At 58.5% G+C, this 11,471-nt stretch overlaps 1 protein-coding gene across 2 annotated transcripts; it reads right to left on the bottom strand.

Annotated features, from left to right (window-relative positions):
* Positions 1 to 352: 352 nt before the first annotated feature.
* On the bottom strand, positions 353 to 4,455 carry NMRAL1 (NmrA like redox sensor 1). Of its 2 annotated transcripts, none has more exons than XM_035549106.2 (5): positions 4,272 to 4,455; positions 3,947 to 4,185; positions 2,943 to 3,192; positions 2,502 to 2,692; positions 353 to 1,698 (listed from the first exon to the last, which is right to left on the bottom strand). In XM_035549106.2, the coding sequence occupies exons 1-5, from the start codon at positions 4,309 to 4,311 to the stop codon at positions 1,528 to 1,530; spliced, it is 891 nt and encodes a 296-aa protein (XP_035404999.1). In that variant the 5' UTR covers positions 4,312 to 4,455; the 3' UTR covers positions 353 to 1,527. The 2 variants fall into 2 exon arrangements, with proteins under 2 accessions (XP_035404999.1, XP_035404998.1); XM_035549105.2 differs by having other exon boundaries at positions 3,909 to 4,185.
* Positions 4,456 to 11,471: the final 7,016 nt, after the last annotated feature.

Below are 11,471 nucleotides of genomic sequence, written 5' to 3' on the forward strand. Positions count from 1 at the left end.
CAGGTGCCCCTCTGAATGCTAGACGTGCGTGGTGAACTTGGCACTGCTTATCTTCTCCTAGGAGACTCGGTGTGTCCGTGGCTTTTAAGCCACACAGACAGTCTCCCGCGCCCTTCTAGCCGCCCTGCATCACGCTCGCAGCAGGATGTCTCCCTTTCGCTGGGACTTGTCAGAGCCCAGCTGCCCCAGCTTCCTCAGCAGCCTTGGGGTTTCTTAGTCCTGCTGATTTCCTGCACGAAGCGCAGAGATGGGATCTGCGCTTTGCCTCAGGTTTCCTCCCCCTCCTCAATCGACTGAAGTTACTACGGAGATGCCGTTGCTTCTAAGCTGGTACAAATTTATCACCAAGCCCTTTGCCAGTTTGGACAAATTTATTGTTAGTGCAACACCCACAGCATAAATGATTGTTCAGAGTCATTGTTCTACGTGTGTGAGAATACAAGTGAAGTGGATCAGTCCTTCCAGGAGGAGCTGAGCTCTTGCAGTATTTTCATGGTTACTGTTGCCCGCTGTTGTTAGCTATGCCCTGCAGGTACCATCAGCCCACATACTAATCGACCAGCTAAACAGGAACATGTCGTAGTCCTGCCCTTCTTAATTAGCTGAAAAAAAGCACGCGTTGCCTCCTGATTAAATTGCCTGTAAAGTGATTCTGTATCCATGTAAATAAGATTGATAAAGATATTTAACACGTGCTGTGCCTCGCTGCCTTGTCTGCTCTTCCCCCATCCTGCCTCCGTGGGTTTGTCGTTGCTCCCTTCCCTGCCCCAGTGACGGGCAAGGAACGAAGGTCGGCTCTGGGATGGGGGCGCAGGGCTAGGTAACGGAGTCGTGCCCCCGCCTGACTTCAAGCACGAAGCCAGCCGTGGCCCAGAGCTCACCCCAACAGTACCGTCGGGGGAGGGTGAGGGAAAAAGCTTTTTAAACAAGTCTTAGAGTGTTAAAGACAATTAATTGTCTTAAAAGACAACTGTGAAAGTTATACTCAGCTACTGAGGGCAGTGTTGGAAATCAGCCCTGTGAGCCCAAAGGCCAGGCTGCAGGTGCCGGGAGCTGTCTGGCTAGAGGAATTGAGCTCTCACCCCTCGGGGCTGTCAGCACCGGGCCCTGTCTCCGCAGACACACGGCCAGGCCTGCCGCCCTCCCTGTGATGCCCGAACGTGGTCCAAGGAGAAACCCCAGCTGCTGCCCCAGTGCTGCTTTGGGGCGCTGCTGTGGGTACCTGGCGTGGGCACAGCGCTATTGGGACCTGAGTGCCCAACGTTGTGCGGTATGCTCAGAGCTGCCTAGGAAAGGGTGTGGTCCCAAGAAACCGATCCCACAGATGTGAAAACACCCAGAACTTACTAAACACCTCCCTAAAGATGGTGTGCACAGCCGTTACAGCCCAGTCGGCACGCTGCTCCTGCACGTGCTCCTGGAGGTCAGCCGCCCCCAGGCACGAGCGCAAGGCTGCGCGGCTCCCGGCCTCGGCCAGGTCCTGCTACCTGCTGCAAAAGCTCAGGTGGAAGATGAGAGAAGGAAAGGTCAGAAAGCAGCTTTGTTGTCTGCCAGCCACTGCTGGAAGGTGCGGGCCTTGGGGTTGAGTTTCATCGTCAGCTCCACGTTGCGGTCTGGCCTCAGGGCATAGAAACGGAACATCGCAGCCAGCTCCTTCGCCCCCGGGAAGCCGAGTCTCTCATACTCCTCTGGTGAGATCTGCCGAGAGAATCAAGGAAAAGCACCGGCTTCACAGGGCAGAGGCTGCTAGGGCATTTCTCTGACACCATGCAGGGAGGCCGAAGAGGGCTGCATTATAGCAGTCTGCTGCATTAATTTCCACGGGTGAGGAAGGATCTGCTCCTCAGCGAGTCTATTGGGTAGGGTCCACGAGTCGTCCCCCCCCCACCGCCCCAGCCCACCCTTCCTCCAGTGTGAGGAGGGTGTGCGTAGGGGGACATCACACAGCAGATGCTCGGGAGCTTGTTCTGCATCCGTCCCGAGGCAGCTGCCTCCCAGATCCACAGCCACGTGGCAGGGCAGTGTCACTGAGTGCCCTGCAGTCCCGTCCGGCAGGGAACAGCCCGGGCTGCTCGGGGCCAGCACCCAGCCAGGCTTAGGCTCAGACAAGGGGCACACGCCCCAGCAGACGAGGCCCAGTGCAGCCACCAGGAGCCTTTCCCTGCCCCCAGGAACAGCCATGGCTGAGGGGCTCTGGAAACACCCGGAGGGGTCTGGGAGAGCTCTGGGACAGCCCAAGCAGCCTGGGCTGCCCCCAGGTACCACAGGAGCTGCTGTCCCTGCCTGAAGCAAGGTGTGGGGCACTGCTTCTGTGCTGTGCTGAAGGCCTGGGAAGAAAAACTCTGCTTGCCTATCCCTGGCAGAGGAGAAGCTACAGCGAGCATCAGGGGTGCTTTGTTCTCAGAGCAGAGAGCTGCTGCAGCCCCTGCCTGTTGTCCCAGACAGGACCCAGCTTCCCACCTACCTCAACAGCATCAAACACACCAAGGGGTGCTTCCTACCTTGGAGGCTTCCACGGTCTTGCCCGTCTGCTGGGAGAAGGCAGCGGCGTACTCTGCCATGGTGAGCTTGCCAGTACTGAGCCCAATCACGCGGCCTATGTACTCCTCTGGGGACTTCAGCACGCTGAGCACGACGGGCCCCAAGTCCTCCACTGCCATCCCATCCATGGGGGTGTCCCCCATGGGCAGCGCTGTAGGGGACAGAACGATCCCAGTCAGAGCGCAGCCCTGCGCGAGAGCCCAGCTCCCCGGATGCAGAGCTGCAGTTTTTGGCACCCTGCCTCTGAACGTGAGGTGTGGAAAAAACAGGATCTTTTGAGCCTCTATGTTCTGAACTGCGGAGGAGCCCGCAGAGGGGATGGTTCCTCCAGCCCAGGGAGTTTGCACTGAGCAGACAAGAAGTTGGGAGAGCGAGCTGCAGAGCGAGAGGCCCGGTCTTACCCAGAACAAACCCATCTCCTTGTGGGGCCTTCTCAGGTTTGAAGAAAGAAAGAAAATTCTCAAAGTAGCACGGCATTCGGATAATTGTGGTGGGAACGCCGATGGCCTGTAAGTACTCCTCCACCATGCCTTTGCCATCGAAGTGGGGCACCTCTAGGCAGCCTCCTGTCAGCTTCTTGACGTTCTCCAGGCCACTGTACACCACGTGGCGCAAACCCAGGCGCTTCGACAGATCAGCGAGCCGCTTCCCCTGTGTGAAGAGTGACACCAGCCATGAAGAGAAGCATGGCTCCCATGGGACACACGCAAGCTTTCATCCCCACACACCCCTTCCCCTTCGTTCCACTGGGCGGGCAGGCAGCATCCAACACACCAGGGGACAAGCTCCACACACCTCATGCTCTGAGCCCTCAGCTGGACCGGGGCTGAGCAGACCCAGCAGTGTGAGCTGGCCAGGGGGAGCAGTCCTCTGCTTATACATCCTACTTTAAAGGGTCACAAACCCTCCAGCTCCTCCGCCGAGTGCACAAACCCCAACCCTAAGCACCCACCAGGGATCTGCCCTAGCAGATCTTACCTTTTGAAGCCATCAGCCTCCCCTAGGGTGAGCTCCCCTCGCTGGGGAAGGCCCTGGGATTTCTGATGCTGTAACACGTTTTGGCCCCAAAGCTGTGCGTGCAGCAGAGCGCAGGCAGCCACAGCCCTGGCCCCCTCCCGGGGAGGCTCTGCGGGGCGGTCAGCCCACCCCTGCCGCTCTGAGTGCCCTCCACCGCCCCGAGTCTCAGGGCATCTAACCGCGTGACAAGGTGGGGCGCAGGGAACGAGTCCTGGCTTTGCAAGAACCGGGACCCGATCCATTTGCAAAGCCTGGTGACTGCTGCGGACCGGAGGCCGGAGCCAGCGGTGCTGGCGAGGCTGCAGGAAGAGCTCTGAGAGCAGCCGCGCCCTGCTGCCACACGGCTGCACCTCCGCCAGGCGCGAGGCCCGCGACAGCAAGGCGCTACCTGCTCCACTTCCCTCTCCCGGCTGCAGTGATTCCAGAAGTCGGTGACCACGAAGGCTCCGTAGGCGCCCGCCAAGGCCGGCTCCAGCGTCCGCCCGTCGTCCAGGTCCGCCGCCACCACGCGGGCTCCCAGCTGCCTCAGCTGCGCGGCCGCCGCGCCGCCGGGGCTCCGCGTCACGGCGCGGACCTCCCCGGTGCCCTCGGCCAGCAGGGCCCGGACCACCGAGCCGCCCTGAGCCCCTGCGGCGGGAGGCGACGCGGGGCCGTGAGCCGGGGGCCGCCGGGCCGAGCCCCCAGCCCCCGGCCCGCCCCGGGCCCTCGCTCACCGGTGGCCCCGAACACGACGACCGGTCCCCGGCCCGCCATGGCCTCGCCTCATGCACCTCGGCTGCGCTCGGCTCCCCTCGGCTACGCTCGGCTCCGCCCGGCGGCTGCCTTCGGCCCTGCTCGGCTCTGCTCGGCTCCGCTCGGCTGCCTTCGGCTCCGCTCGGCTACTTTCGGCTCGGCTCCTCTTGGCTCTGCTCTTCTGGGAGGGTTATTTCCTATTATTATTATTATCGGTATTATTGTTGTTATTATTACTGTTATTATTATCGTTATTGTTAATAATCATTATTGTTAATCATTGTTAATCATTATTATTAATCATTATTATTTCCTTTTAATGCCGCATTCCTTTCTGACCAATGTGAGGTTTCTGCAAAGTTCATCGCTCCCCACCTCCTTGTGCTGGGACAATGGACACGGACGGACGCGGATGGACACGGACGGACTCGGATCACTTTAATTACAGAAAAGGAGCCTCACATCCCTGCAGCCAGCCTGGAAGCTGGCGCCGGGGCAGCCTGTGGCAGCGAGCACGCTGCGAGAACCGAGCACAGCCCCTTGTATGGACACCACAGAATTACAGCATTGTGTGACCCAAACTATATCTGTTCGTGTAATATTAATATTCACATTAATATGTTAATATATTAATACATCATATTAATACACATTAATTGTATTGATATATTAATTATATTATATAAATATATTTATAATTTTATATATTAATTAATATATTAACTATATTAATATATATTTATATATATATACGGGTTCATATTAATATATAGAAGCAAACATATGGGCATGTGATACTAGCTGAAAAAATAAATAAATGTCCCTTTCCCCAAGACCTAGGGGCCGCACAACGGGCATCGGGGGTTTTGGTGCAGCTTCATTGGCACTACCTGCCAGAAACGGAGCGACCCCTTCCCCACGCAGGACGCGCTGTCCCCACCCGCTCACGCAGGGCAGACGGGTGGCAGCAGGCAGAACGGCAGGCCTGGCATGGCGATGGATGTGTAAGGCAAAGCCGATGGGGGCAGGAGGCTGACGGCAGCCCCGCACCCAGGGGTGATGGTGCTGCTGCCGGAGGACACTCAGTGGGAGACACCCAGTGGAGGACACCTGCTGGGGGCCTGCAGGCAGACCCACGGAGTGACTGAACAGCCCAAGGTGGACAGGACCCACGAGGATCCTCACGTCCATCTCCCGGCTCCACGCGGGACAACCCGAGTTACACCTGGAGAGCGTTGTCCAAACGCTGCTCCAGTGCTGGCAGGAGAACAGCTCCGGAGGAAAGGGACTTTATTCCTCCCCTCCTGCTCGTTCAGCGTTTTCAAGATACAACTTGAATTTACCAGTGGAATGGCAAATGTTTCCTGGTGCGGCCCAGCGAGGGGAAGAGCTGCTGCGCGTGGCAGCAGCCTCCTCTGTCAGGTCTCCCCGGAGCTTCAGCCCCGGCTTTGCGACGTTCAGCACCCAGCTCCCCTGAGCTCTGCCCACGCAGGGCTCCCCTGTGCTGTTGTTTGGGGGGATTTGTTTTTGTTTGAAATCGCTCGGTGGAGATGCAGCAGCCAGGAGAGCAGCCGTGGCTCAGGCAGCGGCTGTGCGCCGAGGCCTCACGTCGGATGGGGTGGTTACCAGCGCTGCGGGTTTCTTGGTAGAGCCACGCTTCAATTTGCGTACACGGCAGCCCGACAGCTCTGCCGTGACAGGAAGGAAGATCGAGCAAGACCCACAGCACAGGAAGGGGCAAGGAGCGAGACAGAGCAAAAGCAGCTCGGCTGGCACGGCGCAGAGGGTGGGGGGAGCCGCCACCACCGCCCCCGGGTGCTGCCCCAGCTCCTCTGTGGTGGCCTGCGGCCCCCAGCTCCTCCTCGGGTCCCGGAGGGGCAGGGCCAGGGGCTTGGCTTCCATTTTCTGACTTGAGCTTGAACATCCGGGCGGCGAGAGAGCAAAGCTTTGGGGAGACGTCTGAGCGGGGACATGCAGGGGCGCGGAGGATGCTCCCACCAGGACTAGGGGTGTCCTCCTTCCCACCCTGCTCGCACGGGGACCTGGGGAAGGCGGCGCGAGGCAGAGGTAAGGTCTTGGTGGGGCTGGTTGGAGCTTGGCCATTGTCACCTGGGTGGTGTGCGGGATGGCAGGGTGCCGCTTGGCCACCCAGCGTGGGGACGAGCTGCTGCACACCTCGCTGCGGCAGCCATGCGCGGCGGCGCCGGCTTTGCTGCTGTGAGACGTCCTGGCTCTCCCAGCCCGGGCTTGCTGGCCTTCTCACAGCTCAGCCGGAGGAGGAGAGGCTCAGGAGCAATTGTGTGCAACGGGGACATGCGTGGCACCTCATGGGGATCTGTCCCTCATCACGAATTCTTTCCCCTTGCCTGCTGCTGGCTGCACACACGGGCCCAGTACAGCCTGCCCACCTTGTGCGTCGCCAGGTTTTGCCCCCATGTTAGTGCCATTTTGATGACTTCAGGTCTCTTCAAAAACAACCAAAGAAATGTAGCGTAAATAGAATATGCTATTTATGCGGTGTAAACAGAAAAGGATGAGATAAGCATCCTTCAGCGCATCATGCTGCCCACTAGCCCAGCGCATCAAAGAGCGAGCAGGGGTCCTGTGGCTGGGATGAAACCAGATGGGCCTTGAAAGCTTCCCTGCTGGGCTACACCCACATGTCCTTCTTCAGGACATGGGACCACTGAGCCCTCCCTGTGCCCAGCCACAGGAACAATGAGGCCAAAGGCGTAGTGGCTTCACCTGGTACCTCCTTGGGCTCTTTTTGCTTGTGGGGATCCCAAACATGATGCACGAACTGCAGGTGCCAGGGCAGGCCAAGGAGGCAGGGGACGTGTGTCCATGCCCAGCGCCCTGCAGCACGACACTGCGTGCTGGGCACTGTGGGCGGTGCATGAGGCTTAATCCTGCTCCTATTTAAGTACCAAAGAGCATCAGGGATGCTATGAACCCTGGAGGCATGGGACTGTTAGGAGAGGGCAGCCGGATCAGGGGCCGGGTGCTGTCACCAGACGCCTGCAGTTTGAGTGCTGTGTGGAGGGTGACCCAAGGCCAGCCACATAATTTGGGGCAGTCTGAGGAGAGCGCAGCACGAACGATGTTCAGTGTTGCACAAAAGTTTCTCGAGAACTTGCAGCTGGTTTTGGGGGTTCACAGCCGCAGCTCCGGGCAGGCACTGTGTGACCGAAGCCCCGGGGGACCTGGCGCGTCCCCAAGGTTCGGCAGCGGGGCAGCACCGCGGCAGCTCAGCGCCCTCAGCTCTGCCTCCCCGCTGGGGCTGAGGCTGGCCTCGCTACGGGGCAGGCTCATGCTCAGTGTTTGTGCTGATATCCTGAGAACGGAGATCCCTGGGGCGAGAGAGGCTAAAACTGCTCAGGGGGAGAGGGTCTGCATTTCCGTGAGCTGCAGACACATACGTGCTGAAGTTTGTCCTGAGGGCATAGTCAGCTCAGTAAATGCTTCATTTTTCATTTTGAGGCTTCCGAGGTGTAGCAGCACCCTGCAAGAAACCTTCTCTGAAATTAGCTTCATTTTTGTCGGTTTGGAGTTACCCATAGATCAATCCTTGCTTTTTGCTGATGAGATCTGGTGTTCGGGCTCCTAGCACACAGCCTGCAGGCACTCGCTGGCTCCTCACCTCCACTGCTTGCTGTTTAACTCCAGCTGGGTCTGGGCCCTGCTTTTCTGGTTGAGGTTTTGGAGGAAAAAACAAACCTGGTAGGGGTTAGATGTGGTGCATCTAGAAGACGTTTACTGGGGCAGTGACAGCACTGCCTGCTGCGATGCCGGGACGCGCGAGGCCCAGCCAGCCTTGTCTCCTGGTGACACTTTACACCGGCCGGTCTCTACAGGGTGGTGGCCTGGGTAAAATGGCCTCTGGGGCCTCTGGTTTTGAGAAAGTCCTCCTGGTAAAGAAGGGCTGACGGGAGAGTGCACACAGGAAACTCTGTGTGGGCACAATCGTTTTTGCTAACATTACGTGCAAACGGTAAAAATAAAATAAGGTGGCATCTTAAAATCGTGTGCAAGCTTAGATGGGTGAATTACCTGCAAATCTGTTGGCTCTGTAGTTGGGTCTAATGCAGAAGACGCTTCAGCGCTTCAGTGAAATCCTTTTCTGTTCTGCCAAAAGGTGGCAGCCCGTGCTGCGCCTGGAGGATTTGCTCAAACCATCGGCGGAGGGAGAGCGGCTGGAGAGGACGGCCTGGCTGCTCCCGCGTGCGATGCGCTGCCCCTCAGAGAGCTGCCCTCCCTCCCCGCCCCGCAGATAAGCAGCAGGAAAAACCAAAGCACCCACTGCTGCTGGGGTGGTGCATCGATAAGGGAGACTTCCAGCCTTGCAGCAAGAGCACCGCCACGTCCCACGTCACTTTAGCAGGGGCAGTTTTCTACTTTCAGCTTCCAAGCTTGTCACCGGCTTTACCTACAGCCCCGAGTCCCCGGTGCTGTGGGAACAGATCCTGCTCTGGTCCTGGGGACCCAGCTGCTATCACGCCCCCTGCCCCAGCTCGGAGAGCGCTGCCGGAGCAGGACGCCACCGAGGTTCATGCGTGCCAGGAAATGGTGGGAAGACAGGCTGGTTTCTCTCTGAGCAACGCCGCTGCCATGGCTGGGGGAGAGCGAGCACAAGAGCACCGTGCTGCTGGGCTCGGCGCGGGGCCTCCCAAATTAACCAGTGAGCCCCAGCGGGGGGGTCATGAAACGGGGAGAAGGCAGAGGCAGCACCGAGGGTTTCTGCTGTTCTGGGGCCATGGAGCTGCACTGGAATGGGCAGTTCATTGCTCCTAGAGGCACCTGGTTAATAATGCAACTATTAATTAATGTAAGAAGCTTTATAACATACCTAAATACTGCGGATCAGACATTTTCCACAGTTTTCCAGGCAGTCTGGCGTCTGCAAAGGCTCCATGCTATGCCAGCCCGTCCTGTCCCACCAGGGCAGGCCGGGCCCCTGGGCTCTGCTGGCTGGGCTGCGCTGCTCGGCATCAGCCACATCCCCCGCGGCACGCTGCTCCGCACCTCGGTCACACACACCGCACGTAGCAGGGTTACGGTGCGCACAGCCCGCTGAACCAGGCCTGCTGCAGGCAGGCGCCCGAATCCCTCGCGGTTGTGCTGAGAGCAGGAGTGTGTTTAGGGAGCTGGAGCCACAGACGAGCAGAAGGGAGGACATGCGGCTGCGTACGGGTCCCTTCCAGCACGGTGTCTGCAACTCCTGGGCACGGATGTGTTGTGGACATGCGCCCTCTGCTCACAGGCGTGGTGGGACGAAGGAGGTAGGGCCGCAGCTCTGCTAAGGGACAACGCAAGTGTTGACCAGACATCCTCAGATGGGCGAATCTTCTGTTGGAAGACAAAAGCACCGCTAAAGCCAAAGCACTCCGCAGGACTCCGCCATGCCCAGGGGTCACCAGCAGAAGCCTCCCCATGCATTGGCACTTCACTTACCCCAGCCAGTGGTCCCCATGTCCCCAGAGCCCCACGTCTGGTGGCATGCCACTGCGTAGGACCCTTCCGATGAGTAATGCCACCTTCTTGCAAACTAAATCCCATGTTTCCCTGCCTGGGGCTCATAGATGCTGTTCGCCAGTTCAGCTGTGTGGCTTCCCCTTCTCCCTCTTATCACCTTGGCGCTCCCAGGGACACCGGCAGCACGGCAGGACAGACACAAGCCACTGCTGGATCCCCCTCGGGCGGCCACGCGGTGTTTGCAGCCTCCTGGCCTGTGCAGATAACATCTTCCGCCCTCCTGGAGAAAACCAGCACCCACTCGGCAGTCCTGGAGCTGCATCCATGGGAAACTTTCGTGCCGGAAGCAGAAAAAAATTGCTGCCACTGCATCATTTCTTCTGCTGCTTTGTTCTTCGTGTCAGATGTTTTTGGATGAGCTGAGCCACGGCTGCTGGCTTCCAGCAGCAGGATTACGTTTTGATGTAGCACCAAGGGATGTGATCAAATAATCTCTAGCATTAGAGCAGGTTCTCCCCCATCAAAGGGCTTTTCCTGACCAGCCACGTTTCAGAGGAAGGGCTGACAGTGAAACATCACTACAAGCAGCAAAAACCCCTTTCATTTTAACCACGCTACTGGTTGCAGAGCAAAGATGAGAAACCTAGAGACTGCTGCATGCAAAGACTTAATTGAATCTTCCAGGCCAGTCAGAGACAAGAAGACATCAAAGGGTGAAAATTTTGCTGTGAACTGCTCCCTGAGCTCCTTTAACTTGTGCTGATATTTTAATTGACCTAGAGGCTGCCTGGGGGGTGAAATGCGAGGCAGCTGAGCTGCCTCTGGGCCTCTGAAACCAGAGGGTTAGAGCTGGGCAGCCGAGGAGGAGCAGGACCATTTGGCTTTCCCTCTTGGAGGGAGAGTGTGTGGGTTCAGACCCAGCTACCCTAAAACAGCACCAGCACCCAATCCGTGCCTCAAACCTTGGCTTGCCAGCGGGCAGATGGGGATGGGCTGTGTAGGAGGGCTGGATGCGTCACTGCGCAGCGCTGTACGCTCACCGGCTGCGAGGGGTCTCGAGGAGAGAGCGGCCCCGAAGTGTGTGCAGGGCCCCCCAGGACTCAGCCCCACTCCTCCCTCCTGCAGCCTGGGCACTCACCCTTCGCGTCTGCTGTCGGGAAACAGATCTCACACGGGTCTCCTGGCAGGACGAGCAGGGGAGACTGCAAAGGGGCTGTCCCGCATCCTAGCCTTGTACCATGGACCTGACCACGGACCAGAATCTCCTCCAGGTTCCCTTGGTCAAAGCTGTAATGACGCTTTTTCTCTGGAAGAGCTCGGGTTTGTTTGACCAAAGCAAGCGAGAGTTAGCTGTGACTGCTGGCCAGGCAGCACAAAGCCCCTGTGGTGCCCACGTTTGGCTCAGGAGAGGGTTTGGGCAAGGGCAGCCCTGCCTGCGAGCTGGGTCACTTCTTGCAGAGCACCTGGCTGGCATGCCTCGGGGTGAAGTGGCACGGACCTGCGCAGCCCAGGTGCTGTGCTAGGGCACTCAGATGTGGTGTCTGTGTTGCTGCTGTGTTCGGACAGCCCCGGCCTAAAGTAGCTGCCCCTGGAGGTGCTGGGGCTCCTGGCTCCACGGGCTGAGCAGTTCCCACCCAGACACAGCCACAGCGATGGCTTCAGGGCTGGTGACGAGGTATGGTACAAAGTGCTAATATAGATGGAGCCTG

The sequence above is a fragment of the Cygnus atratus genome, chromosome 15 (genome assembly GCF_013377495.2).
Source record: "Cygnus atratus isolate AKBS03 ecotype Queensland, Australia chromosome 15, CAtr_DNAZoo_HiC_assembly, whole genome shotgun sequence".
NCBI classification, from domain to species: Eukaryota; Metazoa; Chordata; class Aves; order Anseriformes; family Anatidae; genus Cygnus; species Cygnus atratus.